Genomic DNA, 21,684 nt, shown 5'->3' on the forward strand with positions numbered 1-21,684 from the left:
CTATGAGATCATGAATTACGGTTCTTTCTATCATTCAAGGATTGTGGAATGTCTTCACTTAGTCAACAAACTTGCAATGATAAATTAATCTTTAAAAATTCCATCAATAATTGTTTCATCAGCTAAGGCAGGAGTGTAGCAGTGATTATAAATATGTAGGATTTTACCATCAAACTCATTCTTACCTCAGCATTCTTCATCATTGCTAAAAGAATTGGTTTTAGATGGAGAGTGTCAATCTATTCATCACAGCCCTACTCCTTGTGGGGTTATTTTCCTCTAAGTTCCACGTAACAGATGCAGCTGCAATTTGGTTACCAGCCACTGCAACATTCTATGGTGGCAGTAATGGTTCCGGTACAATGGGTAAGTTTTAGCCCTTTTTTTTCTCTTCAATTTTCATTATGTTGTTCTTGAACTGATGATAATTACAAATACCATGTTGGTTTTGTAGGTGGAGCTTGCGGCTATGGTGATCTTTATATAGATGGTTATGGATTAAAAACGGCTGCACTCAGCACAGTTTTGTTTAACAACGGCGCGGCATGTGGAGGCTGCTATCAGATAGTTTGTGATGCTCAAAAAGCTCCTCAGTGGTGTCTGGAGGGCAATTACATTACCATTGTTGGTCAAAATGCAAAGCAGCCGGCGGCTTAATTAAACAAGTGGGGGGCTGCTAAATTGTTTAATTAAAATGTAATAGGATTAATTACATTTTTTAGTCATTGAACTTTAGGGTATTTACAAAGATTAGTCCCTAAGTTTCAACTATAAATACCCTGGCTCATTTAGCTTCAAAATCATCCCAAAATCTTCTAGTTCTCTCTCAAGTGTGTTGTGTAAACACCTGTAAATTTTCTCTTAGTAAAAGATCTGCAGCAGTCCGGAGACGTAAGCATAAATTGGCTGAACTCCGTTATCAAATTTCGGGTATTATTTTTCCGCTTTTATTTCGCATTCTCACTAATCTGGTTATAGGGAAATTACTTGTACTTGGTTTATTTCCTAACAACTGGTAATCAGAGCTTTTGGTTGTGAATTTTGTCAATTTTCTGCGAGATTACTATTCATTACTATTCACGTGAATAGTGAATTTCGTGAATAGTGAAATTCGGTCGGCGATACGAGTTTGTCGACGGAGGTGTTCTAATACACGGCGGTTCGCAGAAATTGTCAGAAACGATCCAAACGAAGCCAGATGCGGACTTGGCTTTTGGAAAAAATGCAGATCGAAGATTTTCTGTACCAGAAAAATCTATATCAACCCCTCTCAGGAAAGCAACCAGAGGGCATGAAGGATGAAGATTGGGCTCTTCTCGACAGACAAGCCTCGAGTTATCCGACTGACGTTGTCCCGAAATGTTGCTTTCAACATAGCAAAGGAAAAGACCACGGCAGGTCTTATGGCAGCTCTCTCCAGTATGTATGAGAAGCCATCGCCTCAAACAAAGTTCACTTGATGAGGCGATTATTCAATTTGCGGAGACGGAAGGGGCATCAGTGGCTCAACACCTGAACTCAACACAATCACAACCCAGTTGAGTTCTGTAAATTGAATTCGATGATAAGTTCGAGCTTTAATTCTCTTATCATCTCTACCAGACAGTTGGAATGCTACTGTTACCAGCAGTTAGCAGCTCGTCGGGAAATAGTAAATTGAAATTCGACGATGTTCGGGATCTGGTACTGAGCGAAGAAATTCGACGGAGAGAATCGGTGAAGCATCAACCTCCTCAGCCTTGCACACGGGAGTCCAGAGGGAGAACTTCAGAAAGAAATTCAAATCGTGGCAGATCCAAATCCAGCGGGAAAAATCCAGAACGGAAGAAAGATTTTACCTGTTATAATTGTGGCAAGAAAGGTCACTTTAAAAGAGATTGCCGAGCACTGAAGAAAGATACCGGTGCACAGGAATCTGCCAACGTGACAGAGAGACAGGTGATGCCATGATTCTAAGCGTCAACAGTCCGATTTGAATCATGGATCTTGGATTCAGGGGCATCTTTCCACTCCACCCCATGCCAAGAAATCATGGAGAACTATATCAGTGGTGATTTTGGGAAGGTTCATCTTGCTGATGATGAAACCTTGAAGATCGTCGGAAAAGGAGATATCCGACTAAAGCTGCCAAACCAGACCACCTGGAAGCTGACAGGAGTGAGACATATTCCTGGCCTCAAAAGAAATCTGATTTCTGTTGGACAGCTTGATGGAGAAGGATATAGTACAACCTTTTCAGGTTGTGAATGGAAGATTACCAAAGGAGCACTCGTCATTGCTCGTGGTAAGAAGACTGGTACTCTCTATGTACCTCAATTTAGAGAATATCATTGCAGTAGCAGATGCTGATGGAAAATCAAACCTATGGCACCAAAGGCTTGGCCATATGAGCGAGAAAGGAATGAAGATACTTCTGTCAAAGGGAAGCTGCCGATCTAAAAATGTGATGTCGGACTATGCGAGGACTGCATCTTTGGAAAACAAAAGAAAGTCAGTTTGCAAAGATTGGCAAGGCACCAAGGCAGAAAGGTTAGAATTGATTCATATGATGTATGGGACCATCCCAGTTCCATCTCTTGCAGGCTCACTATATTATGTCACCTTCATCGATGATTCAACAAGGAAGGTGTGGGTTTATTTTCTGAAGAAGAAATCAGAAGTCTTTGATACCTTCAGAAAATGGAAGGCCATGGTGGAAAATGAGACTGGTTTGAAAGTCAAGAGGTTGAGGTCTGACAATGGAGGAGAGTACAGAGAGTAGATTCAGAGATTTCTGCGCAAACAATGGGATTAAGATGGAGAAAACAGTTCCCATAACACCGCAGCAGAATGGCGTAGCAGAGCGCATGAACAGAACTCTGAATGAACGTGCTAGAAGCATGAGGATACATGCCGGATTGCCCAAATTTCTATGGGCTGAAGCTATCAACACTGCAGCTTACCTGATCAACCGTGGGCCCTCTGTTCCTTTGGATGGCGGAATACCAGAGGAAGCTTGGAGCAAGAAAGAAATAAACCTTTCATACTTAAGAGTGTTTGGTTGTATTTCTTATGTACACATAGACTCTGCTGAAAGAAGTAAACTTGATGCTAAGTCCAACAAATGTGTCTTTGTTGGTTATGGCGGTGATGAGTTCGGTTACCGGTTTTGGGACTACGAAAATCGAAAGATCATCAGAAGCAGAGACGTCATTTTCAATGAAAATGTGATGTACAAAGACAGGTCAACCGCAGAATCAAGTAATACCGAGGCTGAAACAAAGGAATTTGCTGAGTTCGAGGAGATTTCTGAAAATGATGTTCAAATCAGTCCTGAAGCAGTTCAAGAGGAAGAACCAGGCACACCAGAACTGAGACGCTCCTCCAGAATTCCTAAACAACCCAACGGTATTCACCTTCTTTGCACTACTTGTTGCTAACTGACAATGGTGAACCAGAGTGCTATGATGAAGCAATGCAAGTGGAGGATTCAGTCAAGTGGGAGTCTTCCATGAAAGATGAGATGGACTCGCTTATGTCAAATCAGACATGGGAATTAGCTGAATTACCACAAGGCAAGAAAGCGCTCCATAACAAGTGGATTTACAGGATCAAAGAAGAGCACGATGGGAGCAAACGTTACAAAGCAAGATTGGTTGTCAAGGCTTTCAGCAAAAGAAGGTATTGATTACAATGAAATTTTCTCTCCAGTCGTGAAACTGTCTTCAATCAGACTGGTGTTGAAAATTGTAGCTGCAGAAAATTTACATCTTGAGCAGTTAGATGTAAAGACAGCTTTCCTTCATGGTGATTTGGAGGAAGAAATCTATATGAGGCAGCCAGAAGGCTTCATAGAGGCAGGCAAGAAAACCTGGTATGCAGGTTGAAGAAGAGCTTGTATGGTTTAAAACAAGCTCCTAGACAGTGGTACAAGAAGTTCGATAGTTTCATGGGTAGCAGTGGTTTTACCAGATGCCAAGCAGATCATTGTTGCTACATCAAGAGGTTCGACAACAGCTTCATTATTTTATTATTGTACGTTGATGACATGCTCGTTGCAGGCTCAGACATGCAAGAGATTTTACACTTGAAGCAAAAATTGTCGAAGCAGTTTGCTATGAAGGATCTGGGCGCTGCAAAGCAGATTCTTGGGATGAGGATCAAGAGAGACACAAAGTCGGAGACTTTGATGTTATCACAGGCTGAGTACATCAACAAAGTACTCTCCAGGTTCAACATGCAAGATGCTAAACCAGTAAGTACACCTTTAGGTGTTCATTTCAGACTCTCCAAAGAACAGTCACCAAAGACGGAGGAAGAACGTGCACACATGGTGAAGGTGCCGTATGCCTCAGCAATTGGAAGTCTGATGTATGCCATGGTTTGTACCAGACCAGATATTGCTCAAGCAGTGGGAGCTGTTAGCAGGTACATGAATAATCCAGGCAAAATACACTGGGAAGCAGTCAAATGGATCCTCAGATATCTGCGAGGTACCACAAACAAAGCACTTTGTTTCAAAGGTGGAGAACGATACTGACAGGCTATGTAGATGCTGACTTAGCCGGAAATGTTGACATCAGAAGAAGCACTACAGGGTATGTCTATACTCTAGGAGGAACCGCAGTGAGTTGGGTTTCTCAACTACAGAAGATAGTTGCTCTCTCCACAACCGAAGCAGAATATGTCGCTGTTACGGAAGCCAGCAAAGAGATGGTCTGGCTCCAAAGTTTCTTGAATGAGTTAGGCAGAAACAAGAAAACAATGTCTTGTATTGCGACAGTCAAAGTGCTATCCATCTAGCGAAGAATCCGTCTTTTCATTCCAGGACGAAGCACATACAATTGCGATATCATTTTATCCGGTCTCTTCTGGAAGATGGGATTTTGAAACTTGAAAGATCAGTGGAGCTCAAAATCCAGCAGACATGTTGACAAAGACGGTGACAACGGACAAACTGAAGTTGTGTTCAGCTTCAGTTGGCATGCTAGAATAAAAGACCAGAAATACTGCTGCATCGATCGAGGTGTGAAGACAAATTAAAATCCGTCTTCAAGTGGGAGATTGTTGGTCAAAATGCAAAGCAGCCGGCGGCTTAATTAAACAAAGTGGGGGGCTGCTAAATTGTTTAATTAAAATGTAATAGGATTAATTACATTTTTTAGTCATTGAACTTTAGGGTATTTACAAAGATTAGTCCCTAAGTTTCAACTATAAATACCCTGGCTCATTTAGCTTCAAAATCATCCCAAAATCTTCTAGTTCTCTCTCAAGTGTGTTGTGTAAACACCTGTAAATTTTCTCTTAGTAAAAGATCTGCAGCAGTCCGGAGACGTAAGCATAAATTGGCTGAACTCCGTTATCAAATTTCGGGTATTATTTTTCCGCTTTTATTTCGCATTCTCACTAATCTGGTTATAGGGAAATTACTTGTACTTGGGTTTATTTCCTAACAACCATCACCGCCACCAACTTCTGTCCTCCTAACTACGCACTTCCAAGTGACGACGGCGGTTGGTGTAATCCTCCTCGTCAACACTTCGATATGTCTCAACCCGCATTCGAGACCATCGCCATATATAGAGCTGGAATTGTTCCGATCCTATACAGGAAGTATGTACATTCTGCCATCAGAAAACTTGAATTTTGAGCATTGAACTGGTGGACAATACTAAGACTATTTTCTTTTGTGGTTGGCAGGGTTAGATGCAGAAGAAGTGGTGGCATTAGATTCACCGTGAACGGGAGGGATTATTTTGAGCTGGTGCTTGTATCGAATGTAGGTGGTGCTGGAGACATTTCCATGGTTTGGATAAAGGGTTCTAAAACAAATAAATGGGAAACCATGTCCAGGAACTGGGGAGCCAATTGGCAGAGCTTTAGCTATCTGAATGATCAGAGCTTATCATTTAGAGTCCAAGTCAGCAATGGAAGGATTCGAACAGCTTTCAATGTGATGCCTTCTAATTGGCAATTTGGCCAGTCCTTCAGAAGCAAAGTTCAGTTTTAGATAAGAAGCTGTATGTATTACAGATAAAGAACAGCAACTAAGTTTTCTTATATTATTTAATCTAAATAAATCAGCTTTGATACATAATTAAAAAAAGCTCTGAGTCAATCAAATTCGGATTAAACTTTAACGTTCGAATATGAACAACTTCAGTGTTTGTTCTCCGAGTCCAAACCAATCTGATCATTATGCCATTGGCTCTATTTGGTGTTCGCTGATGCAAATGATAATATGCGCACTCTCACTTTGCTACTAACAACCTTTTGTTCTTGAATTTCTTTATTCAATTCCAAAGAAACAGAGAATTTATAATTACAAAGATCTACACTCATCACCAATTACTATTACTTATAAAACGTTGGGTTTGATCATTTTTTACTTAAAAGTTGGAAAATTGAAAACTGAATATTATTCATAGAAAGTTATGCATGTAGAAGCGGGATTTAATGATTTTGCCGTGGCTAGCCTCCTCGATCTCAAAGCCATGGGCCTCATTTAGCTTAGCTTTTCTTTGGGGCAAGCTTATTCTTTATTTTGTCAACTTCCTTGGTGCCGATTTGGAAGGCCTTGGTCAAGACATTGTCCGGCACCGGGGGTGTTGAAGTAAACAATGTAGCGGCAATCGATTGAGTTCCTGGCAGCTGGCTGTTGAACCCTGCAAGCACAGAAGCTGGCTTCTCACCATTGTTCTTCTGGAAATGTACCAGTCCCTTAGGGAAGACGAAAATGTCGCCTTTCTTGATGGATTTGGAGATCAACTTGTTTGATGTAGTTATGAACCCAACATCCAATTCACCATCAAGAGCAAAGATGATCTCTGTGGCACGTGGGTGAGTGTGGGGTGGGTTAAGTCCACCGGGTTGATAGTCGATGCGGGCAAGTGACACTCCAAGGGTGTTAAGCCCGGGAATTTTCTCAACATTGGCTCCTGTCACCACTGATCCTACTGAATTGTTGATAACTCCAGGATTGGCTAAACCGCTAAAGAAGAAATCAGCTTCCGTAACATTTGCCTCATCTTTGCATGGAAATCCATTCACCTTTATTCCTACAAGAGTGTATATAATCCAGTAGTATCATAAGATATATATGATTCAGAAAGGAAATGAAAAGAAAACAACATATATAGTTGTTGTAACGATCATTAACGTACCTGCAGCTTTGTTGGCTACACAGAGATCCTGAAGAAGATCGGGATCAGATGCGACCATACCGAAGAGCGCGAGAAAGACGAAGAGATATGCAGAAACCGTGGCAGCCATGAAGATGATTACAAGCTAAAAAGGGACAATTGATAAATAAAAGGAAGAAGTAGAGAAACTTTTTGCTTCGATTGCATGAAGAGAAAAGGGATATCTACTTTATATATGGAAAACAAAATGGGTAGAGATGGTAGATGTGAGGGTAAAGTTTGGAAAACAGGGTACTTCAACTTGAAAGCAAAGCAATTGGTAAATGCAGACAAAACTTCACCATCTTTGACCCCAGATTTTAACCATTCAAGACTTTTTCAAGGGGACAATATGCAACCGAGAAGGAACTCAAAATGCATTACAGTGCACTGGGCGAGAAGCCGAAGCGGAGAAAACAGCTTTCAAAGTTTGGTGGGGTCTAGAAGTTTTAGAATTAGAATTCAAATTATAACATTTATGATTTTTAATAATTATTTCAGATTGAAATCTCTTTATGAAAATGATAAACAAGGCATATATTATACTGTTAATAAAACGGATAAGTGACCATCACGCCGGTACCTACTACAAAGAAAGCGATTCCCTTTAGGAAAATGGCCCCATAAGACGTTCATGGAACCGCGCTTGTAAGACTTAACGATATGAAAACATAAACCCTAGATTCTTAGAAGAGAAAAAAGAAGTTGAAATGGGTTGGTTTAGCAGCTGTTGTTGCGGTGGTTGAATTGTCCTATCGGCCTTAGCTTACCCTATAGCCTTCACAAGATCATTAACAGTTAGCTCTTGCATGCTTCATTCTAGTTCTAGCAACTGAAAGCTTTAGATAATGCAATTAGTTGCATCTTGACTTTAATGAAGAGCGAAGGATACTAAAAGTTCATCTTTGAAAAGCTTCTGGCACCTCAATTAATGGTAGAAGCTGATGTTGATGTGCAACAGTTAATTTTTCACATATTCGGCTGAACATTGTTCATTCTTCACGTATGCGGTTTTACTTGATAATTACCAGAGTAAAGTGGCTTATAAGGTAAAATCTGCAGTTCCCATGTGTCTTTCCTGCAACTACTGTGCATAAAATGCTAAGCATGACGACCAGAAAAAGCTTCAAAAAAGTTGAAGCATACATTTTTCTTTAGTCTTGGAATGAAGCCGAGTAAGATATGAAGAAACTATTATCTCGTCAGCTGGAAGAAACGAAGGGAATTTTCATTTAATCAAATAACTATCCCTATAAATAGGTATTATGAAAATTGATTTTAGAGATGTTCTACACAGAGGTAAAAAAAGACAAATAACTTCAAGGAGTTAAAACTTTCTTGGCTTCTTCACGTATACACGAAAGGTTGGTCTTTATCTCTTTAGAAAGCCTGCCTTCAACTAGACGAACCGGCAACCACATCTTGGGCTTTACATCTACTAAATACGAAAGCGTTGTCTGCCATTCTTCATCGTCTTCACTCTTTCTTTTATTGAACTGCACAACCCATGATCAACAAAGTTATTAGATTCCTCTTCAACTGCAATTAATTCAATTTCATTAACTAATACCTACCTCTTCAATCAACCATGTTCCTTCAAAGTTGGTGAAGTCACCTTCAATCATCTTGAATTTGATTTCACGCTTTTTCCCATTTGGTATCATCTCAACATCTTTCTCGTAACAATCTATAACTCCTTTTGCATTGAATTTCAAACCCAATGGCAAGTTCTGCTGTCCAATCTGTTTAATGCATAAGCATTAGCAACTCAAAATGAAAGTAAAATTTAATAAATGGATCATCAAACACACCAACCTGGAAAAGTCGGGCAAATTTATCATTCTTTTCAACAACTTTGCTGACAGCAAGTCCTGGAATAACATCAGCCAGCTTCTCATAGTCAGTCAAGATGTTCCAAACGGTATCCAGGCTGGCTTCTATTCCGATTTTGGACCGAATCCTGCGAGAGTTCCCTCCAAGCTTTTTTATTTCAATAAACACACCGTCTTCTTCGCATATCGAATCCTTCTTCTCATCTAACAAAACAAAATCATCGTCATCGTCGTTGTTATTCAATAATTTCATGTCCGATACATATTAAGATAAGAGTTTCAGATCTCTATTAAAACCAACAATATTACCAGTTGCAACTTCACCTTGGGAGATGGTAGCTCCTACGTCGTACTGGAGAGACATTGCCGGTTTCTGTGGATCTATCAATCTTCAACTGTGCATCAGTATTGAATATAGACTCAAGCTTCCTTGATGAAGTCCGATATTTGAAGTAATTCAAAGGATGGATGATGGATCTTCTCACTGCAACAGTATTGAATATAGACTCAGCCTTCCTTTTTTTTACCCCATTAATGCTCCATTATGCATCTTTAAAATATGTATCAGGCTTGAATAAAAGTATTGGACTATTAGATTCAATAATTTAATGTTTCTATTTTAATAATTAGTATTTTGAGATCAGTGACCAATGCAATATCATTTTTTTGTTGTTGGATGGAATCAAGCAATATTTTATACATTAAAATAGCTTTGGGAAACATCCTGTACACATGTGCTTCGTCCTTTAAAAAATTGATTACAGATCTACATCAAATATATATATATTGGGAAATGGATTTGAAGACAAAAAAAAAAAAAGTAATTTACTGTAAATAATTTAAAGTTGTTATTAAGCCAATTAAAAATTATTCAGACATAATATCACATTCGATATTTGTACTTTAATAAAAGTTTAATATGGTATCTTTCTTTTCAAAATATTCAGTGTGATGTATGCCACTAATAAATGAATAATATAATACGTTTACTTTGATAAAATGTCCAATAATAATATGACATATTATTATTATTTTTTATGAATGTTTCTCGCAATGGAAAAGTGATTTTTTTCATATTCCATAAGTAATTTGAAACATTTAAAAATGAATTTAAAATCATGATTGGAAAAGTGATTTTCAACCTAATCTCAAAAGCTCAAATTTCTAGTTTACATGAGAAAGTAATGAATAATGGGTTACATGTTAATTATGTTCATATTTACTGTTCCATACATTTTTACTAAATTTTTTCATGATCTTGGGAACAAATTCCAAATTACTAGATTTTACAAGTTTTAAGAAAGAAGATAAGGAGAATGTAAAGATATTATATTAATGTTTTTAACGTTTGTTAGTTAAGTCCAGTCGGCATTAGCAAGCTGGAGTAACCCAGTGTCAATATAATGTGGTATTGGGCCTCTGCCATTGTAGCCAGTTTTGTAATCCTTGTCTAAAGAAATGAAATGAAATCACCCCCTAACATTTGGTAACATTGTTCCATTGTTCTCCTTTCTAATTCAACTTCACGGTTTTGTGTTTATTCTTTAACATACACAAATGTATGATTTATTTTAGGATGTAGAGTTGGCAGCAAACGTGACAACCAAGTGCTTCTTCGATGTTGAAATTTGGGAGAATTGCGATGGGCCTTTTTGGGGATGTTGCTCCTGAGAACTATCCCTAAATATAAATTTGTATTGTGCTTAATTTGCTTATAGCTGAACGGTGACTGGCAGTGTTTTGAAAACCGGACCAGATCGGTAAGTTCAACCGGTTTAAACGATAATCGTTGTCTAGTTCGGTTCAATATACACCGGTTGAACCGCTACTAGTGAACCGGCCGGAACCGCTGAACCGTTCGAACCGGACCGGCTGAAAACCGCCAATTTTGTTTTTTTAAAAAAAAATTAAACCATACAACGTCGTTTGTTAAACGAGCCAAGTCGAACTCGAGTATTGCTGAGCTCGACTCGAACTTGAAAACTTTAAAAGTAAGCTCAACTCGACTCAAACTCACGAGCTAAAAATTATCAAGTTCAACTCGAACTCGAAAAGGCTTGAACTCAAAAAATATTTAGAAGCTCGATTGAAGCCTAAAATTCAAGTTTGATTGAAGTGAAAGAATAGTTCACTAAATGCTCACCAAAAGGCTCCATGATTTTGAATGCCAAATTACCTCTATTATTTATAGAAGTTAGTTGGGATGCTCTTCTATATTTCTTAACCATGTGGGATTGTTTTGTTCTCATATTTTTACTCTTTAGACTTTTGGGATGCTCTTTTATGTTTCTTAGTCATGTGTGATTGTCTTTTTTAAAAAATTAAACCAAACAATATCATTTTGTTATGATTTTTTTAGAACCAAATTTATTTTTTAATTATAGTTATATAATTATATTTATTATTTAATATGTTTTACCTTAAATATTATGTTGTAGTTAATTTGAATCATTTTGTTTCACTTGATTTTATGATTTTTTAACTTATATATGTTATGACTTGCTTTGAATATGACTTGTGATATAAAAAATTATTTTTTATTAAATATTTTGGGTTTTTATTTAATTTTTTAAATAATTATGATGTCGTCCGGTTCTTCCGACCGATTAGACCGATTCGACCGGTTGAACCAATGAACCGATAGTATGACCGGTTCGCTAACCGGTCCAGTTCTGAAAACCATGATGACTGGTGCTGTTAATATTCTTGGCATGATTAATCCCTATTGCTTCTCTGCCGCAAGATGATCCTGAATCTCTCCAAGGGATGATACAAGGCCGAATAAACCTCTTCAAAAACCTCCTTTTTAGGAAGCAAGATGAAGAATAAAAAGTACCAAATCTATCCCACCAAAAGGATGTCGAGGGATGCAAAACTGAAGCAAAAAATACTAGTCGATGAGGATTAGTTGAGAGAAGCTAAGCTGGTCAGGTGCAATGCATAGATGTGGATGCAAGTGCCACTGCTTGTGCCCACACCTTGAGCCGAGCCTTCACATCTCTCGGATCATCACCTAAATCACAAAAAATATCATCAGTTGCACTGAAATTGCTCTATGCTTTTTCTATTAAACAATTATGAATCACCAATAAACAACAATTTTAGAGAGAGAGAGAGAGAGAGAATGGCCGTCGTATTTGGACTCACCAGGACCAGAGAAAAGCCAACTGGCAGTGGGAGAAATGCCATTATCAAGAGAGGAAAAACGACTCGGCGGCATCTCCAACACACGCTCATGTTCCAACTCGAACCCCAGATCCCTACACGCCTTCACTACCTCCATGTCCATACACATGGACCTCCTCCCTCCTTTTGGCCTGGTGATCACCACCACACCTTCACTCTCCCCGCTAAAGCTACTTCCATTATAACCCACATCTTTCGTTTTCCTGTTGCTTTTAATCTCCTTCAATTGACAATCTCGACATGTACAACCCCATATCATCATCTTCTTGTGTTGAAGAAATAGCCATCGTACTGTTATCGGACATCATTTTCTTCTTCTTCTTCCTGTGTTTTTGCACCCCAAAAAATAATGAAAAATAAAGAAAGGAAGATGCAGTACTTTTGTCAACCAAAGTGAGTTAATGAGAGAGAAGACATAAAGAGCTTCTGCACTTATTTATATTATGCGAGGTTTGAAGTCTTTATTTTAAATAATTTATCGTTTACCGCTGTAGTAAATATTTATATAATCGTGAAATAATAAACGAGTCAAAATTCTTGTTTCCAAAAAATAAAAGTGTTTCATTTGAACGCCGTTCAACGAACAGTTGGTTTTGGTTGTCAACTCAATAATTATTTAATCTCTTCAGTCATAGTTGTTCAAAGTACATCAATGGACATTCAGATTTCAGACCGTGTGTTCCTCGCGTATGTTGTCAGAGTGTACTTAAACAATAACAAGCTTTACATTAAGTGTGAAATAGTTTGGTGGTAACTTGACGCATACATTTTAATTTGAAAATAATCAGGTTTTTTTACTATAATTTATTGTCTTAATTTCTTTCTTGTTACGTATAATATTAGAAACGCTATTTCAGCTGTCCGCGTTTTCCATCCAAAACGACGAAGTATAATGGCGGATTTCCCAAACAAAAGTTCCAATCATGCAACAACACATCACTTCTGATATGCTCCTTTATCTTTCTTTCTTTTTTCTTTTTTCATTCTTTATTATTTCTTTTGACCACATTTTTATCTTCCAAAACGTTTTTATAATAATAGTTTTTGCTTAATGCCTTTGAACGAGATTATTAAAGAATTTAAAAATTCTAACGAATCAAATTGAATATATTTTTATATTTTTAATTTAATTTTTAAATATATTTGATATTATTATATTGATAATATAAAATAATAATTCATTTAAATATTTATTGCAAATTTTGAAGCTAGCGTTTCGAATGTATCGTGGATTGTCAACTTGAAGTTGTGGGAGGTAAAACGACAGCTGACGTGGTAGTGATAGAAATAGTTATTCTTACACGTGTTAGAAAATGGTATTTTTTAATTTCAGCCATAAATTTAGAATCGAGGGGGAGCTGACTTGGATGGTCAGATTATTGAGAGACATGAGGTCATGAGCATTTTCATTAGATTATTGTGGATAGGATCAACTATGAGGAGTGTGTAAGATATTTTGTTGTATTTGACGCGTCTTATGCTCCATGAATTTGGTGGCCCTATTGTGTACCCTACTTTAAGTTCCGGAACGATTCTCGAGATTTTAAAGAAAAATTAGTTTGTAAAATAAATAATATGAAATGGTTATCGATTTTTTAATTGAATAAGATCAAACATTTATAAATTATATTTTTTTAAATTATATTTTTTTAAAGATAGTTTTACGATCGACGTTTAACTTTAATGAAAGTAATTGATTTGTGTGATTTGGCGAGAAACAATGACGACAAACAGGGATTAAAGAAAGAGAGGATGAGGGAGAGGATGAAGAAAGAGGGAAGATGTCAAGGTTCATATCACGTTGTAAATTATACATATATAAATGGATGTACTTAGAGGAGGTTGGATGAGATGACTATCAGCTTAGTTGGTAGAGTACAATGTTATTAATTTTGAGGTCGTGGGATCGAATCTTATGGAGGGTATTTCATAATTTGGAGGTCTTCTACGGAAGTTGTTTTCAACCTGGTGTTGGGGACAACCTACTATCTTACCTCCCCCTTACCACATTACATATGAGAACAAGGGACAACTATTTTTTTTACTTAGAAGATGTTGGGTTAGTATAGTCGTCCCTATTAGAAAATTTAAATTCTTATATATTTTAGGTATTTTTTTTTATGTTTTCTATTAAAAACATATTTTCACACTTCCTAAAATTTTATAAATTCTGCTCTACTTAAAATTTTATAAATCCGTCTCTCTTAACATAAAATCATGCGTCCATGTTATATATGTGTTATAACAGTTTTATCTTTGAAATGGTACTAATAATTGGTACAGCGGTGTCATGTGTTCAGTATGCTTACAAAACAAAGTATTTTCTTCAACAGATTTAGGAGGATTAAACTTGCAAAGGAAAAGATAAAAGGGGCGTTTGATAAACAATTTTTTTGAAGAGTTTTTAGTTTATTTGCACATAAATAGTTAATGGGTAGTTAAATCTTTCATTTTTAGTGTTTGATAAACATATTTTTGAAAGAGTTGATTGTACAAAATAAATTGAAAATGAAAATGTTGGAAATCTAACGGTTTGTGAGAGCTGGTTGCAAAATAAGATGTTAAATGATATATTTGACCTTATTATTTCTATAATTACATCTTTACCATAAAATCTCATTATTTTCATCCTAATCCACTTGATGTTAATGGCAACTAGATGATCCCACCATTTTTCTTAAATATTCTTTATTTGTTTGTACTTGTTTGGATATGTATATATTTCTTAAATATTTATGTAATCTAAATTTATTTTTAATAAATTTGTGTGAAATGAATTTTATGCAACGTCTAAGGACGTAATAGTGAAATTTTATTTTATTATTATATTTTTAATTGTAGATTCTTAAATATAATCTAGTTAAGAAAATATAGCAAAATATGAAAGTAAAAAATGAATTTTTTATACAAGTTTAATATCATGTATCAATCTCACAAGGTTAATATTTATAAATATTAAATTTAAAAAATACATTCAAAATTTTCAAAAATATTCACTAATTTTCTTAAGGAATTTTTGTTGAATCATGTTTTATAATATTCTGATATAACAAATTAAGGCAAAATATTTTTGGACTTAATTGAATTTGTTCAAAGTTTTTAAAAATAATTTAAAGTTCATTAAAACTAGAATTTGAACACAAAGCAATTTTTTGGGTAAGTAGTACTGACATTGTTCTTACATCATCAATATTGTTCATGTGGTACCGATACCAAAGGCAAGAGAAGTATCGATACTCTTTTGGTAGTATTGATACTACTAATTGTTTTCCAAATTGTTCAAATTCCGAAATGCAAAATTAGTACTGATACTCAAGGAGTACCGATACTGCTTTACACGATAATATTGATACCATGAACTCTAGTATCGATACTGGTCGAGCCCAACGGTCTTTAACGGTTAGTTTATTTAAATATTACAAATGTAGTACCGGTACTCATTAAAGGAGTACCAATACTCCCTGTTCTGGGCATTTTTATTTTTGTAGAAAATTCATCCCCAACGGTTAGAAACGGCCACAAACTCATTTCAACATGTAAAAATAAGTTAAAGACACTTGAAGAAGGTTGCAACACTTGAAGAAGGTTGCAACACCTATCCAAGTAATAGAGATTAAGAGAAAAGTTGTTTCACTCTTTCTTTTTCCTTTTCTCTTGTATATAAGTATTTGAGCTCATTGCAAATCTTTTATTTATTTTCTTGTGAGCTTAATTCTTGTAAACACCTACCTTTGTGAGATTTTTTTTGTTTATATCTTTCAACCTTTGTAAAAGTGGAGTGGTTCAAGTTTAGCTATTGAAAAACTAAGGGTTTTATAAAGGTTACTCTTGAGTCTAGAAAAAGAAAGAACAAATTAGTGAATTTGTTAGAAAATCCTTAGTGTGGAGCTAAAGTAGTAGATGTAGAATTGGTTTATAAGTCGAACTACTATAAATTCTTGTGCAAAATTTCTATATATTTTTACTCTACACCCAAAATTTTCTAAAGGCTAATTCACCACTTCTTGGCACTTTTTAGGTTGGTCAATTGAGCTTCATCAATCCTAACAACTTTTAATTCATTGTCAAAAGTATTTTATTCGAATAATTTTGCCCCAATAAAGACTAAAGTATTATAAAACATATATGTACTTAACAACTAAATGTATCATACCCTTATTTGTCATTTTACTCATATCAGCTATCAACTATCAGCTAAATTTTATCAAACACTTCTATATAAACAGCTAATCAAATCAATTTCTCAAATCAGCTAATCAAATCAGTTGATCGAACCAACTACTAGAATCAACTATCAGAGTTGTTTTCCAAACACCCAAAATTTGTTTATATGAAGCTCTTGAATTTTTTTGGACAAGCTGGAGGCATACAATAAGCTTCGTAAGGCCGACTTTAAGGGCTTAGGAGAGGCCCATGACAACCATATTTTGCTGACGAAACACGTATTTTATGTGTTTATTTTTTCAATTCATTAGTCTTATAAAACAAATTAATTAGACAAAACTCAAGTAACTTCTCGAATGAAATAACATCTTTATTAAGTTTCTGTTTAGAAATTTATTATTAAATAAACTCATGAAATTAAAAAAATTTATGATTATACTCTCGAAAATTGTGGCGTTGATATAATAATTTTTTGAATAAATGATTATTATAATTTTGAATATTTTCACCTTTTAATAAACTAACGCTTCAATTAAAAAAAAAAATAATCATATTTTTCTGAGTAAATTACATAAATGATTATTAATGTTTAAATATGTATTTCTTTTTCTTATTGATGTTTTATAACTAACGATTTAATCGCTAACATTATCAATTTATAACAAATCGATCACTTGATGTTAACATCTGTTACTGCGGGTGACAGAATATTGGTCTGTCCAGAGCTTGAAAATGTCATGTGCGGGCTCTGAGTATGCACCTGGATTCATATAAGATGGTTCAGAGGCTGATGTTTGACTTAACATGCCAAAAATAATATTATGACATCCATGATTATAGATGTTAATGTCAAATGGCTGATTTGTTATAAATCGATAACATTAGTGATCAAAATGTTAATTTTGAAATATTAGTGAAAAAAGTTACTGCAACATGGATCACCATCTATGTAGTTTATCCTAACTTCTTATTGATTGTTAACAAATTGACATGATAATACTTATGATAAGTAGAATTGAAATAAAATATACATCGATGATAATACAGCATAACATTGGAGATTGGACGACAATTTGGATCAAGAGCCAACATCTACTAAACAATGTCAAAGAAAAGATTGGCCAAAATGGAAATAAGCAATTGTGGAAGAATTAAAATCTTTTAGAAAAATAAAAGTATTTTGACATATAGTTTGTACTCCTGAAGATGTAAAATTTATGGGATATAAATGGATTTTGTGAGAAAAGGAAAAATAAGAAGGAAAAAAGGGAAGAAATTATGAGATATATATAAGTATGTCAAAAAATAATAATTATTATTAAAACTTATTATTGATCATGTAAAAACATATTCTCTTATGATGAATGTAACTAATATGAAATTTTTGATTATCTGATAATAAAAAGATGAATTCACCATCCGTCTAATAGATTTTGTCATAGCCAATTTATATGTCCATTTGATAGTGACATTTAAATGAGATTTTTCGAAGGCTTCAAGACGGCAGAAGCTGTTATTTTAAGTTTTCGAAAACATTATTCAATCAAATTAAATAGATTCTTTTATGGATTTAAAACAATCTAGACGTATATGGGATAATTGCTTCGGTGAGTATTTATTGAAGGAATTATATAAAATTAATCTTATTTTTTAATGTATTTTTATCAAAATGTTTGGATCAAGATTTATCTTGTTGTATATGTTAATGATTTAAATAGCTTTTAGATAGATTATGGTCAACGTTATCTAACAAAATAGCTTTCTGTCACCTGCCATCATTTATCATTTGGAGATGTGAAAGATTTTTACTGATTCAATCCAAGTAAAACTATTATCATGCTTACGAGCATATTATTTAATCAACATTAGGCTGCATTTCAGGGATTTGTTTTGAAAGTTATTCAGCAATGTCACTGAGTTTTCCAAGCCCCAAGATTAGATAATCAATTAGTTATTAATAAGAAAATTAATTATGTTGTCATTAGTAGTAAATTCTACTGAGAGAATATTATCACTAACAAATATTACATTCTTGATTTTATGCCAGTGATTTGAATTGAGGTATTATTTTGCTTGGGGTTCAAGATACACAATCTGTCATAATTAATTACCTAACTTCATTATTAGTTTTCCTTTAGATCAGCAACAGCATAAAAATCATGCTCCTGAAAGTACTTTCTTAACTTGGACAACGAGGATTAGTGCTTAATTTCATTGTCGACACTTAGACAATTATCAAAACCTATTTTTTATATTCAACACGAGGATTTGATTCTTTTGTCTTCCAACTAACTGGCATCACACATGATTTTTAAAAAAATTGCACTTTTTTTTGTATGATGATGATTATGGTCAAGTAATGTCTCGATTTCGATTCTTAAACTTAAAAGATATGATTTTGAATTCGAGTTTAATTCAATTGATAAATATCTAATAGATTTAAATTTTGAATATTGTAATTAGATCAAAACTAATGAAGCAAATCAGCAGTGAAGTTTAAGCAAAAGTGGGTTTGGAGGGTGGGCATGGATTTATCCTACTGCAATTATTGCAATTATTGCAGGGGTCCTCTAAGACAGCTTCGTTTTAATGTACTTTTACTTCGATCTCAAGAAAGTACATGAAATTTTGTAGTATGTTCGGGTTTGGCTGGACTGGATTACATATAATATTCACACTTTCTTTCAACTCTTTTTATCCAGATCACGTTGAATCTTGAAACCAATTATTCTTAAATTTAAGAACATGTGGAAAAAAACACAAAATAAAACAAAATCCCTGTAATTACGACCATAATTGGCCTGTTCTCTTATGTGAAGCAGCTAACAAGAGGTAAATGTTTAGACAGTGAAATATGAAAGAGTGGACCGTTTTTTAAAATTTGTATCTTGTTAGAAGAATGAATCTGTGAGTGATTAGTCTGTGCAACAGCATTGCTCGAGCATGCAGCTTAGTAATTCTAGAAGTTTACTAGAAGCTAAGGTTGTTAGTAAATCAATTGAGTTTGTTATAAGTCAGTTACAAAGACTATTAAAAATATAACAAATTTGTAATGTTGTATATAAGGATGTATGGTGTGCAGATCAATACAATCAATCTTCTTCATTCAATTTGCATGAGTTCTTGATAGTCTTTCATCGTAGGTGTTCAACATGGTATCAATCGCCATTGATCGTGGGATTTTATGCTCTTGCTTCCGCTCGTGAATAAAGGTTCTCGACGTTTAGCTCACTCATGGATCTTACCTCGTCTGCAGCTCGAAGCTTCTCCAACAAGAAAGTTAATGTGGTTCTTGATGAAACCAACTTCTTGCTTTGGAAACAACAAGTTTTACTCATAGTTAGGAGTCACTGGCTGGAGCGTCTACTGATCGGTGATGTCTCTTCGCTGCCTATGACGGTTCTTGATCCAAATGGTGAGACGCGAGTGAATGAAGAGTACGAGGACTTTGTTGCGCAGGACAGTGCGCTGGCATCGTGGCTTCTATCAACAATGGGTAAGCATTTGCTGCCACAGTTCGTTGGAGCAGAAACAACTGCTGCTGTTTGAGAAACAGTTTTAAAATTTTTCGCAAATCGCTTGACTATGTCTGTTATTAGCCTGCATTATAAACTGCAGTCTATAAGGAAAGGTAATGATTGTATGAGGGTGTATCTCACACGCATCAAGGAGGTATGTGATGCTCTTGCCTCGTGTGAAAGTATTGTTCCACCAGTCGAGCAAATTGTGGCCATCTTGAAGGGCATTCCTCGTGAATACCAGCCCTTCATAGTTGTTGTTTCTACTATGAAGGAGGATCTATCAATTGATAATATCTACAGTATGCTCATGGATGCTGAGGTCCAGATTGTGGGGTTTGAAGAACATCATTTCATTCTGCCAATTATGCTCGAGGAGATTCTGATCGTAACATCTCCAACCGTCAAGATCATAGGGGCAATTGTGCACCATCATCTGCATCTGGATCGAGGAATGGTGGTCGAGGGCGTGGTCGATCACGTGTCCAATGCCAACTCTGTGGGAAGCTAGGCCATTTGGTTGACCGTTGTTGGCATAGGTTTGATGAAGACTTCACATGTGTCAATACCAACAATTATCACTCTTCCAAGGATAATTCCTTTAGTAGCTATCCCTCGTCTGGCTCGGTCTCTACCAGTGGTAACAAGGACTGCGAGTGTTGCTCACGGTTGAAATCAGACTCTCAATCAAACATGGTTGCTGCATCCTCTGAACGATTGGTGGTGGACTCGGGTGCCACGCATCACATCACCCCAGACAAAACAAATCTTACAAATGCCTCTGATTTCCTTGGACCAGGTAAAGTTATAGTTGGTAATGGTGTTTCCCTTGACATTCGAACGGTTGGTAGGTCAATCTTACCTACTAAATCTAGAATTTTGCTGCTGCATGTTCCCCATATAGCAAAAAACTTGATTTCTGTTTCGAAGCTTGCTAGGGACAATAACATCTTCTTTGAGTTCCATGCAAATAATTGTTGTGTACGTGATGAGGTTACCAACAGAGTGCTTCTAACTGGTGAAGAGTCTGGAGGGCTTTACTCGTTTATAGCAAGTCACACTGGAAAAGAAGACATATGCACTGCTGCTGATGTTAGCTTAGTTACTAAATCTACAACTAGTGAGCTAGAGGAGTTATGGCATCGAAGACTTGGCCATCCCTCTACTAAAATACTAAGACAAGAAACTAAAGAGCTTGATGTAAAATTTTCTTTAGATTCTAATAAAACGTGTACTGCTTGCCAAATGGGAAAAAGTCACAGATTACCATTTATGCATTCAATCACAACTTATGATACTCCATTCCAGCTTATTTTCACTGACTTGTGGGGACCTCCACACATCTCCTCGAATGGATTTAGGTATTATGCTTCGTTTATTGATTCATGTACCAGACACAAATGGATCTATCTTCTCAAATATAAATCTCAGGCCACTAAAGCATTTCTATTATTTCAAAAGATGGTGTTAACGCAATTTGGTGCATCCATTAAATCTGTTCAAAGTGACTGGGGTGGTGAGTTTCGTAGTCTCTCCCCACTTCTAGCTAAAGATGGTATCATTCACAGATTGTCATGTCCTCACACATCCGAGCAGAACAGAGTTATTGAGAGAAAACACAGGCATTCAGTTGAGATGGCTCTTGTATTACTGGCACATATAACACTACCAATGAAGTTTTTGTCATATGCAATTATTTCTGCTGCTCAGTTAATAAACAAGCTGCCTACTAAGGTTTTACAAGGGCTCTCCCCTAGTGAGAAGCTATTTGGGAAGAAGCCAAACTACGATGAGCTCAGGGTGTTTAGATGCCAATGCTTCCCT

At 35.8% G+C, this 21,684-nt stretch overlaps 4 protein-coding genes across 5 annotated transcripts; 1 reads left to right on the forward strand and 3 right to left on the reverse strand.

Moving 5' to 3' along the window:
• The first annotated feature begins 173 nt into the window (after positions 1-173).
• Positions 174-5,994, forward strand: LOC120153514 (putative expansin-A17). The gene is made up of 4 exons (XM_039165450.1): positions 174-366; positions 455-620; positions 5,437-5,592; positions 5,680-5,994. Exons 1-4 carry the CDS (start codon positions 225-227, stop codon positions 5,987-5,989), a joined length of 774 nt encoding a protein of 257 aa, XP_039021381.1. The 5' UTR covers positions 174-224; the 3' UTR covers positions 5,990-5,994.
• Positions 5,995-6,244: 250 nt separating this feature from the next.
• On the reverse strand, positions 6,245-7,341 carry LOC120153515 (germin-like protein subfamily 2 member 4). 2 transcript variants are annotated; one of them, XM_039165452.1, is made up of 3 exons: positions 7,143-7,341; positions 6,478-7,037; positions 6,245-6,443 (listed from the first exon to the last, which is right to left on the reverse strand). In XM_039165452.1, the coding sequence occupies exons 1-2, from the start codon at positions 7,249-7,251 to the stop codon at positions 6,490-6,492; spliced, it is 657 nt and encodes a 218-aa protein (XP_039021383.1). In that variant the 5' UTR covers positions 7,252-7,341; the 3' UTR covers positions 6,245-6,443; positions 6,478-6,489. The 2 variants fall into 2 exon arrangements, with proteins under 2 accessions (XP_039021383.1, XP_039021382.1); XM_039165451.1 differs by having other exon boundaries at positions 6,245-6,446; positions 6,481-7,037; positions 7,143-7,340.
• Positions 7,342-8,473: 1,132 nt separating this feature from the next.
• Positions 8,474-9,245, reverse strand: LOC120153536. Its single transcript, XM_039165470.1, has 3 exons — positions 8,976-9,245; positions 8,735-8,902; positions 8,474-8,656 (listed from the first exon to the last, which is right to left on the reverse strand). The coding sequence occupies exons 1-3, from the start codon at positions 9,243-9,245 to the stop codon at positions 8,480-8,482; spliced, it is 615 nt and encodes a 204-aa protein (XP_039021401.1). The 3' UTR covers positions 8,474-8,479.
• Positions 9,246-11,863: 2,618 nt separating this feature from the next.
• LOC120153516 lies at positions 11,864-12,459 on the reverse strand. Its single transcript, XM_039165453.1, has 3 exons — positions 12,369-12,459; positions 12,140-12,329; positions 11,864-12,005 (listed from the first exon to the last, which is right to left on the reverse strand). The coding sequence occupies exons 1-3, from the start codon at positions 12,438-12,440 to the stop codon at positions 11,920-11,922; spliced, it is 348 nt and encodes a 115-aa protein (XP_039021384.1). The 5' UTR covers positions 12,441-12,459; the 3' UTR covers positions 11,864-11,919.
• Positions 12,460-21,684: the final 9,225 nt, after the last annotated feature.

The sequence above is a fragment of the Hibiscus syriacus genome, unplaced genomic scaffold (genome assembly GCF_006381635.1).
Source record: "Hibiscus syriacus cultivar Baekdansim isolate YM2019G1 unplaced genomic scaffold, ASM638163v2 tig00111100_pilon, whole genome shotgun sequence".
NCBI classification, from domain to species: domain Eukaryota; kingdom Viridiplantae; phylum Streptophyta; class Magnoliopsida; order Malvales; family Malvaceae; genus Hibiscus; species Hibiscus syriacus.